This window comes from Xiphias gladius, chromosome 24 (genome assembly GCF_016859285.1).
Source record: "Xiphias gladius isolate SHS-SW01 ecotype Sanya breed wild chromosome 24, ASM1685928v1, whole genome shotgun sequence".
In the NCBI taxonomy this organism is placed as follows: Eukaryota; Metazoa; Chordata; class Actinopteri; order Istiophoriformes; family Xiphiidae; genus Xiphias; species Xiphias gladius.
This window is the reverse complement of record NC_053423.1, coordinates 24,061,323-24,086,106: the sequence shown is the minus strand read 5'-3', so window position 1 is coordinate 24,086,106 and position 24,784 is coordinate 24,061,323. Positions and strand designations below refer to the sequence as shown.

General features: G+C 40.8%; 1 protein-coding gene across 1 annotated transcript in view; it reads left to right on the top strand.

Annotated features, from left to right (window-relative positions):
• LOC120786351 (venom phosphodiesterase 1) overlaps positions 1–24,784 on the top strand; it is a 34,598-nt gene that overhangs the window by 1,946 nt on the left and 7,868 nt on the right. Inside the window, exons 3-18 of the mRNA XM_040121779.1 lie at positions 2,953–3,087; positions 3,345–3,470; positions 4,373–4,433; positions 5,110–5,207; positions 5,982–6,061; positions 6,763–6,882; positions 7,425–7,534; positions 8,926–8,991; positions 9,168–9,240; positions 14,522–14,630; positions 15,461–15,583; positions 17,059–17,090; positions 17,412–17,539; positions 18,027–18,096; positions 18,374–18,461; positions 19,195–19,367. Of these exons, the coding sequence (XP_039977713.1) occupies positions 2,953–3,087; positions 3,345–3,470; positions 4,373–4,433; positions 5,110–5,207; positions 5,982–6,061; positions 6,763–6,882; positions 7,425–7,534; positions 8,926–8,991; positions 9,168–9,240; positions 14,522–14,630; positions 15,461–15,583; positions 17,059–17,090; positions 17,412–17,539; positions 18,027–18,096; positions 18,374–18,461; positions 19,195–19,367 (1,592 nt within the window). The remainder of the gene's footprint in view (positions 1–2,952; positions 3,088–3,344; positions 3,471–4,372; positions 4,434–5,109; positions 5,208–5,981; positions 6,062–6,762; positions 6,883–7,424; positions 7,535–8,925; positions 8,992–9,167; positions 9,241–14,521; positions 14,631–15,460; positions 15,584–17,058; positions 17,091–17,411; positions 17,540–18,026; positions 18,097–18,373; positions 18,462–19,194; positions 19,368–24,784) is intronic.

Sequence of the window (24,784 nt, the reverse complement as noted above, 5' to 3'; positions counted from 1 at the left end):
CCCCCCCCACACACACACACACACACACACACACGGACATGAACAACACCAACGCGCTTTCATGTTTCTGCTTGCTCCCGTACTGAACATTTTCATTGACGTGAAAGACAGTTTTCCGTGAATCAAAATAAAATATCCTCAGTGAAACTCAACACTTGGCTATCTTGACGACAGCACTTGGCGCAATGTATGTCCCCTGAGGACATCCATTTTGTACTAGGTCACTCAGCTGTACTGATTGCCATGCCACAAGATCTGGGTTTCATTTCCAAAAAATGTCAAATTTCATAATTCTGATGACTCAGCTTTATAATGACTATTTGTGCAGTTATTCAGATAAGTCAGGTCCAAGGAATTCGCCTACCACGTCCATTAGTCACCTAAAGCATTTTAGACAACAATTGACTGATTGCATCTTAAAAACATGTGGAATACCACAAGGTGTCCACATTGATTTAAGTACCTTTAAAACTGGGACTTGACCTCTAAGTCACAGTTTTGAAGGTACTTAAATCACGTTTTTAAGATGCAATCAGTCACATTTAACTGGTTCTAAGCTAAGTTAGCTCCTGCTGGGTGAACGTCAGTTAAAAGGATGGAGGGACTCTGTTCAATAATAAAGTGTTGCGTAAGTAACTCGAGCCATATACAGTAAACAGCAGCTGCTTGTCTGTTTGTACAGGCATTAAAATCCATAGATGAAACTCAGTTTGGGGGATAAACATATATACTATGTTTTTATGATTTGCTGCCTCAGGTCTGCACAGTCCAACCAACATTAACATTAACTCTGACGCCGTAATACAGCATTAAATATTCAACCTACCAATAGGCTTGGAGTTACTAAGTTGAAATCTCAATATAGTATTTGCTAGAACGGTTTTAAGGGAATGGGATTTATGTGGTCATGCTGTGGCTAAAGCTGCCGCTAGACTAAACTAATGTAGCTTTTGAAAATTTCCAGATGAAAGACAGAGAGGCGAAGTGGTCAACTCATCAGCCACGCGTGTGTTCAGATCTGCAGGCTTGGCTACTTACTAAGCACGGTGTCAGATAAAGAGTAACTGGCACGCGTGAATCATCAAACTCGGCTCATTATTTGTCTTTTCAACAGACAAATAAATCAACGTCAGTGAGTCACAGCTGATCAAAGCTGATTCCGCTGCACGAGTTTGACTCGCTGCTCACTAATTTGATGACTATAGGCACAGCGGAAGCCTACGGGTGAGGCAGCCAGACACGACTTACGTAAATCAGTTGCTGACAGTGTGGGACACGGCTCCAGGTACACCACTAGGGCTAGGTGAGAAAATACAATGATGGCAGTCACGGTCACACTTTGACCTCAGTTGTCGCTTAAATTCATTGGTGTAACTTAAAATTTCTACATCTTGGAAATACGTATAACTAAAAGGTCAGAGAACTTCATGGGACATCACATGAGAGTTGTGCATCTTGAAATGTGACACATGAGCATGTGTCTCTGCCTGAATAACCGCGGTAGAACGTAAACCAAGTTTTCAAGAAAAACACAAAAACTGTGCACAACTGTGAGTAGCTACATGATGACTACACACAAGAGGGATGAATTTTAAATCCTGGAAAAAAATAGCAATTCTTATTTCATAACCTTTTTTATTTCATGATAGCTTAATATTCCAGAATATTCACTTTCCCCTATATTATTTAATATTTTCAGAAAATGTTAATATGTCTTGGTCATATTATTGCTAGATTAAAATTGTTGAAATATCATGAGAATAGAGGAAATATATATATTTAAAAAATAGTACTTTTAAATATTTGATATTTTGAAAAACCGTCAATATTACTAGAACAAACTACTACAATAACAAGGTCGAAATTACGCTGGAGAACATAGGGGAGAACAGTGTGTCAGCTTATGCACGTCAGTACTGTAAATGTAAGTGAACTGTTATGAGACCATTTGTCTTCCCATCAGTCATAATAAGATCAGCCGCCACAGCAACACCAGTTAGCGCTTTTGACGCTGTGGCTGTGTTGGTGTGTGGGAACCTGTTGTGTCAGGGGGGTGATTGCTTCATTCATCGTGCCAATCATTACCTGAACTTTATCCTCCAAATATACAACTGTTCTATTTCTCAACATTTTGACTTCATAGTTACGATCTGTTAAACTAAAACGGTCGGTGATATTGTTCACTATAACAAATCCCATTAAAAAACCCAAACCAACGATGAATGCATCCAACCAACAATTGTTTCCCGTGTATCCAAAGTCTGATGGAATTTATTCCTCCGTGTCAAAGAGCTCCATCAGCGAGTCGCACGGTCGCTCTGGGTGACATGCTCCTCCATCACCATGAACACACACACACACGCTGGGGTTTATTTACTGCCACAAATACTCTTTACAGCACCAAAAGGTGGATCCATCCGGCGCTGAAAGTAGTCCCCGAACACGCGCACTAAATTCCTGAGCCTTTTTAAAATCATTGGACCAGAAGCTGAGAGCCGCCGACAGAGCAGGGAGGAAAAAAAGGGGTGACAGACAGATTAACACATTGTTGGTTTTGATTCTATGTTTTGTTTTTGTTTTTTTGTTTTTTTTGGGGGGGGGGTACTGTCTTGACAACAAGAGCAAGTCCTATCCATTACTTGTCCATTAAAAGTGATATTAAATATTTCCTATTTTCTAACCCTAATTTAAGGATGCCAGAGCTTTGTATCTTTGTGAATTGATTACCACTAGCTAGAATATCCACAGTCGACTGTACAGGCTATATTGCCAAGCCGTGTCTACGGAGATGCATCAACATCATCATAAATGTTTTCAAATAAACAAGAAAATCCCCTTGTTTTGACCATTTTGGTATTTTGCATCGGCAGTAATCCCCTAAGCCACTGGGTGCAGCCCATGGATGGTTCATAGGTAAAAACGTTTTAAAAGCTGTCGTCTTGTCTGTTCCAGTGGTCCCGCACACGTCCTGCCGAAATCGATGCTACGAGCCCTACGATGGCGAGATTCCCGGCTGCAGATGTGATGAGAGCTGTATCCTCAGCAACAGCTGCTGCTATGACTACCATGACACCTGCACCGTCCCAAGTGAGTCATTAGGAGAAGCACCCACTCGTTCTCTGGGCTGATGATCTTGATGAGAAGTCACTAAAGCACCCACAGTCGGTGTGACGATGACGCTTTGCTGCGCTTTGTTTCGTTTGATTTTTTATCCCCTACTTTTCTCCATTATTGTTGTCGGGTCGGTCCGTCTCCCGTGAAGTAGAAAACCTCCGGCGCATTCACGATAAGCCAGTTTAAAAAACAGCATTCTGGTGCCTTATCTCCACGCCTGTTCCCCTCAGCCCAGCGGTGGGAATGCACGAAGCTGCGCTGCGGAGAGCCGAGGATGACACAGAGCAGATGTCAGTGCTCCAGCGACTGCCTGTCTGCAGGAGACTGCTGCACAAACTACAAAACTGTCTGCCACGGTGAGAATGGGAAGAGTCGACAACGAGAGCCAAAGAGCAAAGAGCAAAGATAAGATACCAGGAGATTTGATTAGACCAAATGTCAGAGGACGAGGAGACAGAAAAAGAAAAGACAAGGCAGTGCAAGATCAAGGGGGGTTAACCGTGAGAAACTGTAACCGAACCGTATGAAACTATCTTAGTGTTTCATCAACCCTGCCGTAGGCAACAGGTAGATTTTCTAGGTGAACTGTTAAAAGCCTGTGACTATTTGTTTTGTTGGAAACGACTTGGGTCTAATTGAGAACTGCCTATGTTCTAATCTTGACCTCTCTCTTAATCCTATTTATGTAGCCATGTTGACTCATGCTCAGCTGTGTCTCCATGCTCAGCCGTACCAGACCAGTTGAAGTCCTTTTTCTGTTACTCAAACTGGACACGTACTGCGTAAGGGAACACATATTTAGATACCTATATATTACAAACCGCTGTTTATATTTTGAAGGTTCTTTTTAAGGTTAGCGACGTCTCATGCAGGATGGGCATGAGTAAGGGAATTTTCCGTTGGTATCTTCCAAGCCTAATCAATTTTTTATTTTTATTTTGTAGTTTTTGGTACGTCATTGTACTCTGGCCATTGAAGCCAGAGTGCAATTCGTATGAACAGATGTGATACTTGGGGAGCCATTTTTGGTAAAACACCTCATTTGAGCTTCAGTATGTTGTTTACTCTGGCGATGAAGATATCAACCTGCCCCACCCTCTTGACAGCTTGAAATGTGAATACATTGGACATGGACTAGATCAATTTGCGGTTAGACTGCCAGTGTATATCAATCTAAGGAATGTGAGCTTGAATGGTTAGATCCTTAAATAAACAGTAACTATTAATCCTGATCTGTATCTTCTCCACCCTGCTGTAGGAGAGACAGAGTGGGTGGAGGATGAGTGTGATGACTTGTCAGCCCCCACATGCCCCGCTCGGTAAGAATTTTTACTGAATGTGCACGATAACCTTAATCATCTGGAAATGCAATAAGTTCCCTGGTGAGAATTGATTTAGGATATCCTTCCCAGTCTGTTTTATGTCTATGACTCTGGTTTTCACCTCCGATGCATGTCTTGTTTTATAACTCTATCGCACAGTTCTGCATTTGTGAATGTAGTTCTATGTTGACTGAAGTTAAAAGACAAAAAATAGGTATTTTTCTCACTGTAGGTTTTGATGGAAGGACCTACTGTCTTGTCATATCAGTTACTGGTTATTCATAGTAAAAAATGAAGCTACAGGCCACATGTTTTTATGTGTTTGGGCCATTTCGTGAGGTGGGTGATCACAAACTTACAGTAAACCAAAAAACTGTCACAGAATATTGAAGGTTTTCTCCCCTAATTTTCCAGCAGCTAGATCCTGTCTTATGGTCCTTTGCTAATATTCATTTAATTAAATCTAGCTGGCAGTTAACGTTTTAGGATGATAAAATGAGGGAAATGAACTGTGAAATCCCCTTTTTTGCCATATAATTATAATAATTTGAGATAGAAGGCACAGTTAGTGTCAGGAGTACAAAATCTGCATTTTTTTTACTCTGCATCTGTAACTCATCGCTCTCTATGTTTGTATACGTCTGTGATTAATCCGATATTCTCTGCCTCATAGCTTTAAGCAGCAGCCACTGCTCCTCATCTCCTTGGACGGACTGAGGGCTGAGTACCTGCAGACGTGGAGAACTCTCATCCCTGTGCTGGACAAACTCAGTCAGTGTTCACCTCTTTAAACTCAATCCCCCCTCTAACGTTGATGTCCTGAGGGCAAAAATAGATGTCCTGTAGAAAAGTGAGGAACTGGTTGCTCTAATGTACACGCAGAAGACCTCAAACACATCTCTCCCCCATGAGGACCTTGGGGGTTTGTTTAAGGAAGGACAAAAGCAGTGAATTTGCATCCCCCTCACAGATTCCTTGTACTGTATTTTGCAATAGTTCTGAGCATTTCCAAGTGATATCTTCATTTTTTAGATTCCTTTCCTGTCAGGCATCTTTTGGTTAAATATTTGGCCTGATTTACTTCTTTGTGTGGTAATTCAGCTGCAGCAAAAATTGCTGATGCATTCAAAACGGCTTTGGTATATTAAGATTCTCAGTGAACCAGGACATAGGATTTTTTTTTTTTTTGGAAACACAAAGTCAAAAGCAGTGAAGATGGTCGTTTGATTTTGAGGATGTTCAACTTCTGACAAAACCTCTGAACTAACTGACATCACTGAACCAATGAACCCTCTCGGATGAGAAAGCACTCTTGATATATCAAAAGCTGCCTCATGTGTTTTCCCTCCAGAAAGAAATTCAATGAGTAATCCTCAGTGTATGTGTGTGTGTGTGTGTGTGTGTGTGTGTGTGTGTGTGAGAGAGAGAGAGAGATGCACATACCCTTATTATGAAAAAGCCTTGGATGAATGAAATGTGCTCCCAGTGCAACTTGATGCTCACGTAGCAGCTGGTGTGTTTTGTTGTCTGTACTTTATGTCACAGAGAAGTGTGGAACCTCTGCCCCATACATGCAGGCAGCATTTCCCAGCAAGACTTTCCCCAATCACTACACCATTGTTACGGTAAAAACACAAGGCATTCACCCTGCTTCACTGCAGACATGACTGTACGTAGTTCAGTTCAGTTCAGTTTCATTTATATGGCGCCAAATCGTAACCGAGGTTATCTCAGGGCACTTTTCAAATAGACCACGTCTACACCAGGACTCTTTATAGTTATATTTACAGAGACGCAACATTCCCACATGAGCGAGCACTTGGCTACAGCGGCGAAGAAAAACTCCCTTTTAACAGGTAGAAACCTTGAACAGAACCAGACTTTGTGGCCGTTTGCCTCGGAAAGTGGGTCCCTGGGTTGAGAGGGGTAGAGAGAGAGGGGGGTGAAGAGGGGAGAAAAAGAGAGAGAGAGCAGGAGGAAAAAGAACATAGCACAATGCAGGTTCCACATAAAGGTGTATAATAATAATAATAAGTAGATTATAATAATAAGACTAATAATAATAATAATCGCATCAAATATAACACTAAAAACAACTGAAGCAGTGGGTGTTTGTGTGGCAGGCAGTTTTCCATATATTTATGCAGGTACACTGTGACACATGCATCACTTTGACTTCATCCTATCACAGATAAACAGTGACTCACCTGAAAATTGTACTTTTACATGTTGTTTTTTTTTTTTTTTTAATATATATAGAGAAATTGGTTAATATTCAAAAAACTGTCACCCATATTTTTCCTCTCCTTTTGCCTTCCGCTCTCAGGGTCTCTATCCAGAGTCAAATGGTTTGATTGACAACACTATGTATGACCCGGTGTTTGATGCAACCTTCAGTCTGTCCAGTCCAGAGAAAGAGAACCCTGACTGGTACCTCGGACAACCTGTAAGTCTTGTTAGCTGTGATCTATTAAAAATAAATGAATTTCAGACGCATGCTGGATGATGAGTTCACAGTGATAGTGTGATTCAAATGATACCAAATGTGACACACAGAAATGAGATGAAATACAACGTAAGATGATGCACAAGGTTTTGGATATCTCGTTGGACATATGTTGCCTGAGTCATGTACTGAATGAATAGGTAGAGGATGGTACATGCACCCGGACTGAATTTCAGCTCACAGCTTTTTTATTTTTTTTACTTCTAAGTCACAGTTTAATAAATCCAAGCTTAATTTCAGGGGGAAAGGGCCAGAATAGTTTCATCTGATTTGATGGAGCAGCCAAGAAAAATGGCATCTTGTAGTTGAAAATTTAACTCAGTATAAGTGTGTTAAAAGTGTTGGACTTTAGTTTAATAATAAAGGAATAACTGTTATAATCCAATGTCAGATTCTGTAGAAGGCACAATGTATAATCAGACAACCCGACCTACGGTGACCCATATTTCAGTGAAAACCATATGTCCTGGTTGTGTCTTTAGGTCTGGCACACGGCAAAGTACCAGGGGCTGAAGTCTGGGACTTTTTTCTGGCCAGGATCAGATGTCAAAATCAATGGCAGTTTCCCGAACATCTACCGACCCTACAACGGGTAAGGAGGCTGTCATTCTGTTTTTCAAAAACATGCTGAGGAACAAGAATGTGAGTTTTGAGGTATCACATGGTACCTGAGGACCTGGTTGCGCACCACTACCAAAGAACAGGGCAGTGTAATGTCCCATATAGTATATGGGTGAGCCATTACAGTTTGGATATTAGCCAATGGCCCGCACTTTTCTTTAAGAAAATATAGGACCAAAATTATAGTTGAAACATCGCTACTCCTCACCAAACATGCATCTCTAGTTGACTCTTTTCTTTAGCTTTCCCAAAACAGAATTTTTTGCTCATCCACATGCTGTCAGCTTGTTGAAGTGTGTCGCACACTTTCCGTGGAAAAACATGGTTTGGAAATGTACTTATCCAGTTCTTTTTCACTTAGTCACGGATCAAAGTAACAGAAATAGTTCAGAAGCTAATGGTCTGCAAAGACTGACCTTTTGATTAAAGATGTAGGAGTTTCTAAATAAAACAAAAGCACATCAAGACCAGTGGCTGTAGATTAATTCACATCATTCCGTAGATGAAATTCAAACTCAGTGTTTTTCCTCAGGGAAATTGTCATCATTCGTTTAATCTTTTGTCAGAGAGACATATTGCAGTCTGTGAAGAAATATCAGTAAATGTACAAGGTACTGATACTGGATTGGTTGACAATGCCATCACATTGCATTTGGTCCTATCAAAGGGATTATTGCAATAAAGTGGCCATAACAGGATCTCAGCGGATAAAGAACTCTATGCTGATTTTGCAACAAAGTCAAAGAGGGTTTTTTTTTATTGCTGTCTGGGGAGTAGAAGTGGGAAGGAAATTACCATTTCAATTGTATTGAAAAATGTCTTTAATTCTGGTAAACACTTACAATTCCATTGCCTTCTTATTCTGGATGCCCCGAGAAATTTATCTGAAAATCAGTGACTGCAGTTCTTTTGTCCGCATGAGAGCAATGATAGTCACTGTGCGATTAAACATATGCAAGTGACGCGGCTCTTAGTCTTCCTCCAAAGGAATCTTGAAAGGATTTCTTTGGATTACCAACACTTTTGGCCTGCAGAACTGGCATCAAACTCAGTTGCAGAGAGTCCATAATTACCAGGAAAAGGCCAAAGAACCTGTTATCAGATTCCATTTTTAAAAAAAGCTATGCTGGGTCACATTCATGGCTCCCTCAACCAAGTCAATCGTGTTCTGATTACATGTTTTGATGATTTTCATAGTATGAGGCTACAAAAGACCAACAACCAACAATATGCTAGTCTGTCTCTCAGTACAATTGATTTATGACTCCCCTACCCTGTCTTCCGATGTTGTTGCTTCTGCTGCCTTTTCAACAACTAATGTGTAGCTCTGCCATCTCTCTCCCTCTCTCTTTTTATTTTTAGTAAAGTGCCATTTGAAGAAAGAGCATTCACCGTGCTGAAGTGGCTGCAGCTACCAGATGATGAAAGGTTTGTTCCTCTGGGAATCAATTAAGGCATACCTACACAAATTTGCCCTTTGATTTAGATCCGGTTCCCTTTATTCAGCAAATTACATACATATATTTCCATCGGCACTGGTTCAATTTGATTCTCTATTTGATCTTTTAATGCCAGGTCTCAGTAAAAACACCCTCTCCCTTTAGGCCTGATTTCTATACTCTGTATCTGGAGGAGCCTGATAAATCTGGACACAGCTTTGGTCCTGTCAGCGGAGGAGTAAGTTCACTGACACATCGAATCCAATAATGAATAAAGCTAGCAAAATAATGAAGCAATCAATGACTACATGACTGAAACATGTTTCCTCCGTTCTTTGATTTAACTAAAACATTTCCCATCATCATATTGTAATCGCAGGTGCAGACCGATTAGCTACATCAGTGCTGCCCATTTTCATAAATGATTACAGATAAGGCTTTTTATAGCATAACTAAAAAGTCTTGAGTCCATTAATAGGCCAGAGATGAAAAATCTCCACAGAGACTGAGTAATATCCCCGATAGAACCATTAAAATCCCATCGGCAAAGTCCGACTCTTTATGAGACTTAATGAGTAACTCGGGAAGTCATGTAGTGAAGTTTCCAAGAAACGTTTGCTAATCTGCTGTATGGCGCACACCTTGTGAAAGTCTGTGCCATTTTCACAGTTAAATGGCGAATCACCGAACTATCGAGTCACTTTTGTTGTTTGTCCTTATTTTGAGTCTGGGTCTTATCTGCACAATGACATCTGATCACGGGCCCTCGCGTTTGCACCTGGCACTAATGAGTGTCCTCCGTTGTGATTGGATCTTAATGTACAAATAAGGTAGGCGGACCAGGCGGACTTGTCGCTTCCTAAGCAGTTTTAGAACTGGGACGAATTCCTGCCAGATTGGTCGATGTTTGAAGTTCAGTTTGACGGGGGACAGAACAATAACGATCGTGGGATCTGGCTCAGGGACAATTGGTTAGATTTTTGGATTCTGCATGTATGTACACCTTGTAGTAACATGCATTTTCCTGATCCAGGTGCATACAGATCACACATTTACATAGTTACTACATAGTTTTCTCTTTTCTCTTCTTACTTCCTGTTCATAGTCAAATTAAACAAAATAACGCTCTTTTTCTCAACATTGTTTGGATAAACTTTATTGGAATTGTCAATGGACAAATCTAACAGTGGTTATGTGCTTACGTTCAGTGTGAGCACCCACATCGTGTTTAGCCAATTAGCCCCCACAGTGTGTGCATAAAAGTCGCAGGTTAGTGTCGTGCAGAACTCAGGTCAAATGACTTGGGTAAAACAGTAAACCTAATTGGCTTGTGAAACCAACCAACCAGTTACAAGACTAAAGGTAATCTTCTTCCACCAGTTAAATGTGTGTATATGGAAAGGGGAAAAAAAGAAAGACATAAATACACTCTAGGGTGGAGGAGTGGTGGGCAAATGGTCAAGAGGACGTAACTCAAATGTGCGGGTTGATGGCAAATTCAGAACATCACAGACACATTTCTGGCTGTAACTAAAAATGACAACGTGTTGACTTGAAGTGTTCCTGGTGCGCTTTGGTAGTACTTCAGCTGGTCATTCATAATGAAAGGAAATGATTAACATTACTCAAACCCACTATTCAGTGTTTCACAGCAGGAATGCGGCTGTGCACCAACTCTGCTAATTGTATTTCTAAGTCATGCACATTCACTTAAAAATGCCCATGAGAACACTAAAATGCAATTTTGACAGTGGTGTTTATGGACACTACTGATCCACAATTCATCATGTTGTGAAAGTTAAGGAGAAATTCTGAAAAAAACCCCCATCAAACAAAAAGCAACAGCCGTTAACCCAAAGGGGCTACAGCTGTGAGGGAGCGAGCTGCAAACTTTTCACAGCTACATTCAAACCCTTCTGTGGTGTTTGGTAACTCAAGTTCAGTTTGGCGCTGCTACATGCAGTATATTCTACGTCAGTATGTGATTCCATATTGCAACACTCAGCATTTCCATGCAAACAAAGGCTAACTTCAACAGTTGTAACTTCAACTTCAGTTTATTTAAAGTGCACGTCTCCCATAAAATCTCTGCACACTTTACGAGAAAAAAAACAAAACACAACTTCACATGTAAAAGTGCACACATACACGGTTAATAATATTAAGATAACAACAGAACAGAACAACAGAGGAATTTGAAAATAGAGAAAACTAGAACAGAACTGGGGTAACAGCTTGTCAAAGACGATTGCAGTCGATCATTTCCCAACCAGTGAAACTAGCAGAGACCACAGGTTCTCAGTTGTATCGGTATCAGAACGAGGTAGAGTCTGAGAGGGATCATGGGGAGAGAGATACAGCCTTACTAGCAACTCCTTTCCTGATTACCACAATCCTTTCGGTGAAGAAGTTGTGAAGCACCTCAGCTGGGAAACAGGAAAACAGCTTATCGATGGTGTTCAACATAAATCTGTTTTAAATCTGTTTCTGTTGTTGTTAACCAGGTCAGAATAGTATTTGGATATAGCCTGCCTTATGAAAAACTTGTGATGTGTTATCTGCAGTAAGTCGGTATTGCAGGAAGAATTTTATAAAACCAAATTAAAACTAAAGAGTTTTCATAAATTTACACATCCATATAAACATAATGCATTTCGCAAGACTGGTTTAAGATATTATTTCTTTTAATGAGGTCACCCCTTTCACCTTTCCACTATTTTTGATGACTGATTTTATGTAGTTGTTGTTATCATCAAGCTGTTTGTGTTTTACCTCTAGTTTCAACACAACATCAAATAAAAACTCGAACTGTCATGTCTCTAAAATAACTTTCTTAGCCTGAGTTACCCGGAGAATTGAAGCGTCCCGCATCTTTTTTCACCATGACGCGATACCGGAAAACACTCAAAAATTCCTTTTTCATTAGCTTTGTTGTAAAAATCTTGTCATCTCAAAAATGGGTGAGTAAGTTAGAGGTTAAGTTAAAAGTGATTCAAGTAAGAGGAAGAAAAAAGACAATATTTCAGGGACAAGTCTCAGTCTGAGTACCAGTTGTGAAACTGAAATCAGATTGATTCGATTTAATTAGGTTTAACGGGCTTGTCAAGCATTTGATTGGTTTTATCGTCCGAAGCACCGACTTGCTCCTTTGTAATATTTGAAACCGAACACAGGCTGTCTACCTGTCTGAGGGTAAGATGGAAATGAGTTTCAGCTGTGACTTTACAGCTGCAACGCTGCATACTGTACTCTATGTTCTCGTGCAAAGAAGTGAGTCATAAACAAGCACTGCAGCTAAAATGAAGAAGGAAATATTAGCGGAGTTTGTCTTTTAGTTGTCCTGTGTCAGTGTGATCTATTTTAAATGGCTATGAGTGTGAGCACTATTACGTTTTCCTTACACTTGCATTAGTCAGTATAATTATATTCAAAGATTAGGCTGGTGATGTTTCAAATTTGTCCTACTGTCAAGTAATTCCATGAAAAGACTTAAACCAGCAATGTATTAGTCTGTCTCTTAACGGCTATCCTGCCCTTTCCCTGGCCTCAAGCCCAACGGTGCCTACTACAGATGGTAATCTGTAAGTCTTTTCATAAGTGAAGCTGAGAATTAAACCAACCCAGTGATTAACAGGCAACCTGGTGAACCAGAGCAGCCATACCCAGATTTCCAATGAATTGCCAGCATGTGCGTGCCCGCTATAATGGCCATGCCCAAAGTCAGGAATGTGAATTTAACCATCTCAGGATGGTTTAGTGAAAGCCCTGGCTGCATCCATAACCTTCAGATCATCTGCATCTGTGTCATAAATCTGCTGCTGCGATTCATGGCGGGAGTCAGTGTTCTCCTACGTCTGTAATTCTCATCATGCCAGCAGGATACAGACACAGCTTTTCAATGGGCTTTCCATGAGACACTCCGCCTTTTTGTAATTGCTGTTTCCGTAAGTGTCAGGGAAATCCCCTGTGGTGTTGTGTCAGATTGCCTTATGCCCCGTTCATACCTGACATTAACACGTGTCTTGGGTGATCCGATCACAGGTGGACAGCTCTAAGTACGTCGGTTCACACCTGGCATCAGAATGCATCTCCACATGCGTCTTGGGTGAGCACTTGTGATGGGGTCTCACCTCCCGGCTCTATATGCAAAAAGAGACCGAATGCGTCGTATGCTGTGTTTTAACTGCGGGAGGCAGCAATGCCCTTCCTGCGCCTTGTCCAACATAAATTTTATGACGAAGAAGAGGAAAAAAAAAAAAAATACAGACTGGATCGTGTTCCCTGTCGCGTTCCAGATAAACCCAAATCACCCAAAATGTTTAAAGCACTTGTAATATGTCTCCATGGGCTTTTCTGAATTTTTGGACATCATGGACAAATCCAGCTTACGAGATTTGTATGACAAACGAGTTCTTACGCCCGCTTACACGGAGGACGTCAGATGAGTAGGCGGTCCGTCAATGTGGCCCAGGACACGTTAACGTTCACATTCCTGAAAGAATGTGGCCAGACCACCTCCGAATTTGGTCTGAGTGACTGATTCAAAATGCGTCCTAAATGCGTCTTTGGTGCATTCCCACCAGTACTTAAAGCTGTCCACTCATGATTGGCTCACCCAAGATTTTTTGTTAAGATTTAGTTTCATGCTGTAACTGCCTGGCAGAAGTTGGAACAAGCAAAGCCCAATATCAAATCTGTCAGTCACAAGTGAAACCGCAGGGCAGAGTTTATCTGGAATAACGTATCATAGCAGACATCAGTAGTCATCCAAAAGGCCAACCTCTGTGTCTCTTACCAGTAAGTTCCAGCTGTTGAAACCATGCAGCAGACAAAGTTTGACTTTATTGTTGCTCGTCCACATTCATCGCGCATCCACAAGAATATGGTGAATGAAACATCATGTATCACCGGGTTCAAGGCGGTGAAGAGAGACAGAGCCTTTTCGTAGCTCGCAGCTGTAGTCATTTATGCACTCCCATCTAACAGTCATTAGGACTGTGCAATGTTTGACATGTTCCATAACAATGAGCTAGGAGGTTACTGAGGAACCAAACAGTCTGTGAGGTTATTTTCACACTAAAAACAGTGCTGTGTCAAAGTTGCAGTGAAAAACCTGATTACAATTCTAATTTTAGCAGCAAAATCTATACTTTCTCTTTTTTTATTTTACAGTGCTATTTCTATCTGATCTCATTTGCCAAGGCTCGACTGCTGGAGACACAGTTTCCCTTGCCAACAAGTTTGTTTACAGTAGGCTTAGTGTGTGTTGTCTCAGTGACCTCCACTACTACTCTGCATATAGCAGGAGGGTGACACGTATTGACAGAGATCAAATCTTTTCAGAAAGTTTGCGAATGATTATCGCACATTTTAAAATTGAATAATGATTTTTTATCCATTCCTTCGTGTCTTGACATCATATTATATCTGAAGTTAATGAGAGCTTTCTGTGGAAAGAAGAAAGAAATATATTTTGCCGGCTGCTCAATGTTTGTGTCCGTCTCACTTGTTCCCTCCAGCTGATTGAAGCGCTCCAGGGTGTGGATAAGATCATTGGTCAGCTCATGAATGGCCTCAAGCAGATAGGCCTGCACCGTTGTCTCAACATCATCATTGTGGCCGATCATGGTAACACACAACCTATAGTAACACGCCTTTGGAAACATTTTTCTCTGTCACCTGCATTATTTAAAACCAATGAATTAAAATGAAGACGGGAATCATAAATATACCAATGTCTTGTGTGGGTAAGACTAGGGATGCACCGATACGATACGCCGGATCAGTATGGTGGCAGATACTGACCTATAAAGCCGGAATCGGCCACAATGTGACTAATCCATTTTCCTTTTAAATGCCATTATAACATACTGTGTTTCTTCTATCGGCTACATTAATTTAGTCACATTACCTCACAGATGGTAAAAATCATTCTAACCACAATCAGGTACACGCATTTTACATGTGGGGAAATGGAGAGCAGTGGTCCTCTGGTAACCGCATCCAGTACCCTAATACCATGCCCTGATCTGATAACCTGAGTACTGAAATCAAAGTATCAAAATCAGTACTGGGAAAGAAAAAGTGGGATCAGTGCAGTTCTGTGTTAGATTAGAAATCCATTACAGTGAAACACTGGCTACCTTTACTTATATTTTATTAAAGAATGTTGTAGAGTTTTAAACAGCAAATGTTTTGAAAACGTTTCCTTATGTGGTGCATTCGGGAAGTTCCATCATAGGACTTGACTCTCATTTACAAACGTATGTATGTCAAGAAATTAAATCCAGGGGGTAGACATTGAGTGGACACAGATACTGTGAAAAGGCAATTAGACAGCTGACCATCAAAACTTGCATGTTGTCGAATAAAACATTCAAAACCGATGGCGCGTTCTTTTTAGTTCCTGAGAGGGAAAGATGTCAACATTAGTACGTAACGTATCATTGCTGCTGCAGGCATGGAGGACACGAGCTGCAATAGGAAGGAGGCACTGCAGGAGCTGGTGGGTGACATCAGCGACTATTACGTCACTGAGGGGCCATTCGGACGGATCAGATCCACAAACAAAGACACTGTCTGTGAGTAAATATACAGAGGCAACCTACTCTCTTGGTGCTTTATAAGCCACACTGACTGCGTAAGAAACACTGATATTATAAAAAGGCTTTGAAATGGATTTCATAACCTCGATAGCCAAAACATTTCATCAGCCCATTCGGAATCATGTGGTTTCTAGCAACAAGCAGAAACATGATAAATCCACCTGATTATCATGGTCAGCTCCAGTTTACATTTTTCATTCATTCAGTTGCACAAAGTGAAGGTTTGTTCGGTTTGATTCTTAGTGGCACAAAAGAACTTTTGTGTTCCTGACTGAATGTATTCCGAAGTTCAGCAACCATTATGTGCAGTCACCAAATGTTTATGTTGTGCTTAGTTGCCCTTCACGCAAATTTAAACCCTTACACGTGGTCCAGAAAGGGGCAGCGTGTCTGGTTTGCGATCAGCCTAAAAGGGTCACTCCACTCATTGACTTCAACTGGCTACCCATGGCCACCCAAATCACTTCAAGTCACTAATGCTTACCTACAGAGGGACTTCTGGACTGCAACCATTGACTCGAACTCAATCATACAGGATTATGCTCCTTCTCGGCCACCGCGTTCCTCCAAGGAACGTCGCGTGGCATTGCCATCCCTGCACACAAGGCAATCACAGTCTAAACTGTTCTTGTTTGCGTACCAAATGTTATCAGAGCTGGGGTGTCCCTCTCTATCTTCAAGAGTCTCTTAAGGACTCATCTCTTCCGAGAGCACCTCCTCTCCTAACACCTAATATCTAATATCCTAACATGCCTAACTGTCACTTATCTATGCACTTTCAGTGCACTTCTTTACCTGATCTCCTTGCACTTGTCTTATTGAAAAGATTTAGTACTTAGAGCTTACTTCGAGATCCCCTACTGTACTTGAAGCTTTAGTGTTGTCCCTCATTTGTAAGTCGCTTTGAATAAAAGCGTCTGCAAAATGAGTAGATGTAATGTAGTTAAATCAGTTAACAAAAGATATCAGTGGTGAGGTGACAAAAACACACTGTAAAAAAAAACATCAGTCCTTTTTTGAAAATGTGTACCGATATAAAAAGCAAAAAACTATGTCTAAAATTCAGTTCCCACACTGTGAACTGAAGTTACAAGTACGTAAGTTGACCCTCTCTTTACACCTGGATCTACTTGGACAATGATGATACAATCACAAGGCAGAGTCCAATCAGAGGGCAGATGGTTCCGTTGCCCGAAAGGTGTGTGGACTTAATCATATTTGGTGATGCCGTAGAAAACAATGGTAAACCTTTAATGTGCTTTGTATGTATGGAAACCCACCTTGATCGCGGAAGGACCCGTGTCGTCGTTCATCTTGAAAATCAACTACACCTTTCAGGTTGGGTGTACTGTAACAACAAATCAAATTATGGTTGTGCATTAGCAAAGTTTGGGCTTTGTTGTTCGTGTGATGACAGAAAGGTTGACTTCGCTCTTTTATCCTTTCAACAGTTGACTCAGCTGGACTTGTTGCTAACATGACCGTAAGTATTAAACATTCTCACCAGCCCCTACATGATATTTACAAAAAGAGTTCATTCTTAAATAGGACAAACACCGATAAACACCATCTGACAAATGAGATCCTCTCGGATGAAATGATGCATGCTACTTAAAACCTACTCAGGTATTCATTTTCACATGCAGCATAGAGACTTTTAAAAATACTTGTTTGTGTTTCTTTAACTGTTGAAAAATTACACATTTTTGAGAAATAACTTTTTTTTTTTAATATATGAAATGAACACCCCTAACTATTGTGTTAATTTAAAATAAGTCATTACCGGTTTTTTTGTTGATTTCAGTGTAAGAAACCAGACCAAAAGATCAAACCGTACCTGAAGGCCAACCTGCCAAAGCGCCTTCACTTCGCCAACAGCCGTCGAATCGAAGATGTCAGCATCCTGGTTGACCAGAAATGGCTGTTTGAGAGGTATCTATCATTCATATTCAGTTTGTCTGTTATTTTTTAGTTGTTTCTTAATTGCAGCTGTAGACTAGAGTTCTACACTTTTTTGAGAGTGGTCAGCGATGGTTATTAGCAAAACACGTCACTATGGAAAGAGCCAGCAAGTAAAAGATGCCATGGATTTGAATTAGAGGGCAGTTCGGAACCACATAGTAGTGGGAAAGGCGGAAAGGTAACATGACAGTGACTCATGATAATAGACAGTGACAAAAGGCATAGTTTTGACGTCACAACAAGAAGACTGGATTTTTAGACGCATACAAGCTGGTCTTCAGATTGCAGTAAACTACCTGGGAGGCAGATGAGCCACATGTAGACATTTCAGATTACACAGAATGTCCCACAGCATCGGTTGCTGTTCTCCTTCATCTTTTCAGTATATTCGAGAGACTGATCTGAATGCTTTTATGCTTTTATGCTAAAACTGAAGGACTCCACTGTGTCTCCACAGGTATCCTGGATCTCTCACATTCTGCTCTGGTGGAGCTCACGGCTATGACAACGATGTTGAGAGCATGCACGTGAGTACTGAGGATTCCTATTCTGTTCTATCCTACTAGTCAGCAGTCAGCAGTAATGTCTGCAAAAAACCCCTCTACCCCCTCTAAAATTATGAGCTAATTTATCTCTATCATTGCAAAATTAAGGTCTCTATATGTAGATTTATTGCAGTTATTCCGTAAACTTTAATACTTTTCTTTTTGATTCTCTTTAACCTTTTTTCCCCAACACGGCCACCATTGCGACTGCAGCACTGAAATAAATGTTTGAAATTTATTCCATCTTCTTTTCACGTAGGCGATGTTTGTCAGTTATGGACCCAAGTTTCAGTACAAAACAGAAATTGAACCCTTCTCCAACATCGAGCTGTACAATCTCATGTGTGGTGAGTTTTTTGGTGGGTCATGACAAATTACTCTAACGGTGAGGAGCCACATAAACTGCACTCTCTAATTTGTTGTGGTTTAGCTGGGGTCTTCAATCGGATCTGTTAAAAGAGAAAAATCAGTGACGGCAAGACAACGAAAAACTAACCCAAACGTGTCTAAAAATAGTCAGATGAAGCCTGAAGCTTGCATGCGATAAGTAATGAAGCACAGTGAACATTTTGCCTCCCTTAGTTTTAACTGTCGTTGAACTATATTATCTACTATTTCTACTATTATCTTGTGTTGAGTCACATGGGAACAGGCAATGCTTTCATAATCATATGTTCTAGTTAGGTAGTTGGCTACCAAAGAACATTTATCAAGTTAAGCTAGCAGAAAGCAGAAATCAAATGTCAAACAGTGTGCAAACATGGACGTGTTGGAAAGAATAATGTGAATGTGGTTAACTGTACCAATCATAAAGAGTTATAAAACCACACCTTGTTTGCACCTGTAATACCACACGCAAAACAGTAGCTTGCAAAAAATAAAGCAAATTAAATGTTTAAAACTGTGATGGATTGGTTTTGTCACGCAGGATTTTTATCTCTGCAAATAGAATTTCAAAAGCTGAAGTCAGACAAAAATTTTACAGTAAGCTGTAATGTAACCTACACGTAATCTGTAGAAAAGAAACATGCAAAGCGACTGGTGTGTTCCACAAAACTAAACAGTCATTGTCCCATGCAGACGTGCTGCAGATCTCTCCCACTGACAACAACGGGACCCATGGCAGTATGAACCACGTCCTGAGGCAGCCCTACTACACACCAGTGCCACCGGCAGAGCAGAGCAGGCCTGCTCAGTGTCCACTGGTCAGCCTCGACCCTGCAAACAGCCTGGGATGCTCCTGTCCTGCCCTGGTGGGTATTATTATGCTAAAATACTGCAGATTCTACACTAGAGGCACCGTGAACTGGAGAGGATAGCTAACAAATATTTCCTTATCTTTCACTTAAATTTGTTTGTAAAAACAGAATAATGGAAAATAAGAAAAAACTATGTCTGATTTATGACCTTACCTTAATGCAGCCTTCAAGAAGGAGTAAGCAATCGTGGAGAAAGACTGTTGATATTTGAACTCAACAGACAAACAAATCCTCCTTCAAAAGCGCAGGTTTGAAGCTACGCTAACAAGGAAGGTGACGTTACCTGGCGTAGAGTTTCGAAATTATGCACCCAACAAAATAATTCCACTGTGCTAGCAAGATTCTGTTTTTAGGTCTTCCTGGCCCTAAAACAACTGGTAGTTTTTGTGCGGACAAATACCATGAAATAGAGCAAACAATGAGACAGCAAGTAATGTAACTACCGTTAGCTAGGTTGTGTGTTAGCAAACTGTTGCTACAGTTGCTTCAGCGAAGCTAACATGCAGAGAAGACGAGATGGTTTCCCGTTTCCAAACCATCTAACTACCAGTCATATGATAATGCTGATTTATTAACGCCTTGTGCCACCATCCTATATCAAGCAAATCATCAGGCTGATATGATGAAAAAAGTAAAGATAACAACACATAAACACTAACATCTTAATGTTATTTTTTCGACATCGCTTGTGTAATAACGCAGATTCGCTCAGTAGAGCTCAATGATCTATTTCTCCCCCAGAATTCATTGGATTCTTCCCTGAGCCCTGCCCCATCCCTCCACCAACTCTGGTGCAAACCTTTCCAGTACCTTTTGCATAATCCTGCTGACAATTAAACAAACAGACACGTATGATTAATTAACCTCCTCGGCGTGGGTAGTAAGCATCTGTGGCTCAGTTTATGACTGGTCCCAGCCACCTGAAAACTACCATGAACTAACAAACATGTGGTTATAAGAAAACAATGAATCAAACAAAAGTTATTAGTGTTTTCAAAATGATTTTGTTTTTTGTGTGCATACAAACATTTAATGAATGAGGCCCAAACTTAAGTTAAAATACTGTCTTCTCAAAATTAAGAAAAGATCATCTAAGGTAAGAGTACTTTATTTATCCCAATGAAAAACTGGAGAAGAAACAGTGTAGACACATGACTTCATACTATACCTTAAGGTGTCTTTTCAGCTTTGAAATATGGGTATAAACGCAACAAGGCCTGTAACATTTTAAATTATGCCCAAATGATCTGTTCGGGTTCTAAACATGAAATCGGTCATTGGTTAAACATGCAGAAACATGATGCTGTCACTTCACAGTTTAGTCAAATGAAGAGCTGTGCAAGCAAATTCAGTTAAACACATCTTTATTCACAACAGTCCACATGGGAGGTTTGTACAACCCCCACGCTGGCGGCAGATAAGCACGTGTCGGCGTGCGCCAACACGCTTCATGCCACTGTCCTATTTCCAGCCTTACCGCCCCTGAAAAGAATACATTCCAGAGAAAAGGCTGTTTTCTAGTTGGTGTCCACACACGATTTTCAGTCAATGTCTGCATGTCGTTGAAAACATATTTATGGTAGATATTTTATTAGTATAGTACGATCAATGATCTATGTTCCTGCTCTGTGTGTGGTCTTGGGCCTGTCGGCGTGCTGCAACGTGACGCTTCCTGTAGGTGCATCGGAGGCATCGGAGGCTGCGGAGGCAGTTTGTTTTCAGTTTAAGAAGTGTCTCATCAATGATGCTCAATATATTTCAAGTATAGTCAGGATGTAGTCCTGGAGAAACTGCTTGCAGGCCAGTTCTGACAGCATCCATGTGATTCTCAGTAATGCGCCACAGGCTTGTTCCTGGAATGCAAGAAAGATAAGATTTGTCTGAGACAGTCAAAATCAGCGGCAAACGCACAGATCTCTCAGCTTCATTGCAGAGATTTCCTACTTTAGCTAAAATGTTAGCTGTGCTCAAGATACGAAGGATTCAAACTTCAGCTGAACTTCACTTTTAATTGTTGGTAAGTTCTTGGCACATTAGGGAGCAAACCCTCGGCAAGCAGGTCGTGTATCCATGATAAAAAGGACTTACATTTCACTTTTACACCACTAAAACCCCCTGACACAGGCCGCCCAGGATTTACTGCTTTCACCACAGGGGTTTTCCCTCATTTGAGTGGTCTTTAACATTTCTCAGGTTAAGTACCAGAACCTCATAACACTGTAGTAACAGCACTTGACGTAGTTAGTTAGTGGTTACTTCCCACTTTTTAAGATGTTATTTGGCTGAAAATGTTCAAGGAGTTTTAGAATTTCTGGCCAAAAAAAAAAAAACCAGTTGTGCTGGGAAGTTTGTAATGAAAGTGCATTTTATATTTATAGTCGTGTGACACAAGGGTGGCGGTCCAGGCTCCTGGAAAATGTCAGAGAAAGGGCTGATAGAGTGGGCATCTAATTATTCATTTAATACACCATTGCCCAAGGCGGACACAAGAATGAAAATGAGTTTAACTTAGTATGGATATTTTTATATTTGGTTCATCTACAGAATGATAAAAAAAAGGACTTTTAAAAGTATTGTGAGGGTTTCTTTGGTCACCACCACTAAATACAGTCCCACTTACATCCAGATTTAATGCACTGTCCAGATTAACGAATCACGGATGCTTTTTCCAGCTCACTAAGGACAAATCTTAAATCTTTGTTTTTTGTTTCCCACCTAAAAGAGACACAAGGTTAGTGCTAATCCAGGATCTTATAATCTGTGATGCCAGATTCAAAAACTTTTCTTTGGAATTTTTCTGAACATAATTTACCACATTTTATACATTTTTTAATGTCTTGAAACCCCTGTGACGTAGGTTGCAGGATGCATCGTGGAATAGTTTGGGAACATTGCAACAAAAGTTAGCTGCCACAGTCAGACTAATGGATAAACAAAGTATAGGTACACGGAAAGAAGACGAACATCTTGCAGAGTTGGACAGTTGAAGGAAGAAGAAAATAGAGAAGAAAACAGCATCTGTCAGATAAATATAACCCAATTCATTGAAGCAAATATTCATCACAATTTTCTTTAATGAAATTAACATTATTGCAAGCCAAAGCCAAAGTCTTATCCTTGTAAACCAGCCTCTGAAATCCTCATCAGACTCAAAAAAAGCAAGCCCATGGCTTCGTTACCCTAAAAACCAATACTGCAGAGGTCTGTGTCTATTGGCTTTATTGGCAAAAAAAGAAAAACATCTCTTAAAAACTGCAGCTGTTCAGGGTTATTCTGTCAGAATCATGAGAAAGAAAAACCCAGAGAATTATACTTTACTGACCTCTCCTTGATGCCAAGTGTAACACACTTAAATTACTAAAGACATAGCACTGACATGTTAGTCCAAAGTGAAGCTACTACTGTGGACCTCTTACTGTATTTTTCATTTACAAGAGTCTGCTGTGTATTCGGTTGCAGCAAGATGCTGTATTTTCATGCAGCTGAGTTGAGAAACAGGCAGCTTCCTACCAGTAAAGTAAACACTGTCATAACACTGTCCTAATTCATAACATAATTCATCAATACTGAGCAGTTCTGCAAAATTTTGGCGCGTTCGTTGATTTGGGAAGAGAGTCCAGGAGATGAGTTATTTCTCAGTTTAACAATTCATTACAAACCAGAGAATTAAGTTGAACATGTACATGGATCTTTTCTATTCAGAAAACCACAGTCTGCAAGCAGTTCGCTGTAGCCAACTTCCAAGAAAAGAGTGTCTGTCTTATGGTTACACAGGGTTTTCAATGGGAATGTGCATCTATCCGATTGGTCAAGAACGTTGGGGAGGCGCCGTGGCTTAGGCTTAGCGCTCCATTGGTTGGTGGATCGGTTGGTCCATCCTTTCTTCCACAGGCTTCAACCAGTCACGAGAGACAGCGCCCTAAACGGGAAGAAACCCTGCACTCCCTCACGTGTAGCTCGCTCTGAATGTTTTGTTTTTGTCTTATCCATCTGACATGACCCAGTATGGGTGTAGTACAAAATATTGTTTTACATGATGTTCTTTCCGTATGTATCTTTTTGCACAACAGAAAGAGTTCTTACGTGACTATCTGATAACGCTTTTATGTTTGAGGCATGGTTTCTTTCAACTGTCTTCTTTAAGACATCCCCTACAGAATGGCCTGTTTTCATAAGCCAATGCCTTTCTACGTACATACAATCAACGCTGTGTGCAAACAGCATATATCTTTGGCGTGGTCTTTATATTCGCATGATTAATAAAAACAGCTAGATCTAACAGAAAACCTAAATACAATTATTTCTTCTCACGATATTGCATGGTTCGACAGCTACGGTATGATAAAGGTTAAGGAGAGACCATGGCTACAGTTAATGGAAAGGCAAATGTTATCTAAAGAGCTGTGACAGGACATAAATTAATGTCCTCTGCATGAAACAGGGTGGTGGATGGGACACTTTTACTTCCCTCTCTACATAAAGGGCTAATGTTTGAGGTGGAAAACAAACGAGGTTTGACTACTTTTTTATATTTCCACGGAACAAAAGATGCAATAGGTCTAGAAAAGAAACATCAAAAGTAGCTAAACTGACTCAGTCAGTTTTAATTAAATCTAATGTAGATCCTGTACAAAGGAAAGAGTTTAAATAACAATGTTCCTTTTTAGGGCAGAACTTGTGTTCAGTTCCTGATTTTGTCACCAGGGAATGGAGCTGGACAGGTACAGTCATGTCACCACAAAAAAACTCAGGAGGATCGTCTTGCAAACATAATATCCCCGTGCAGTTCGAGCCCAGTAACACTCTGAGGCAAAAACTTGTCAAACCTTAGGACAAATTACCCAGGCACAAGCAGAACAACGTAGTTTACACAGTCCGGTGCAGCGAGGACTACACAGACCTGGACACTGGGGAAACTCTTCAGGACAGTGATGGACACATTTTGGCCAGAGAAGGCCGATGGTCTGGAAGAGGAGTGAAAGAAGCCATCTTTTTCAATGGGAAACAACCATCACTAAACAGAGGAGGTGGTTTGAGACACCACCTCTCAGCACCTACAGTGCAGTTCTAAGTTCACTCCCCAGGCGGCTGAACACCCATCCGCATGAGGACTCATGTAACCACGTCATGGTAGTGTGGGTCAACGACTCACTGGTCACCCTACAAGGTGTCAGCACCCGCCCATACCTTGACCCGTGTGATCCTAACGACTCACATGATGACCGGGAGGCTAACAACTCATGTGACCTCAATGACTCACAAGGTCTGCTGATCTCACCAGAGGATGAATACCTGGAACTTCCCATTAGTCAGTTCGAACTAAAGTAGCCTTTCGGATGAGAGGCCAAACGTCTTGAAGAACTTCAAGCGAGTCCAGTTGCCTTCGCCTAGCACTTACAGAACGTCAGTGT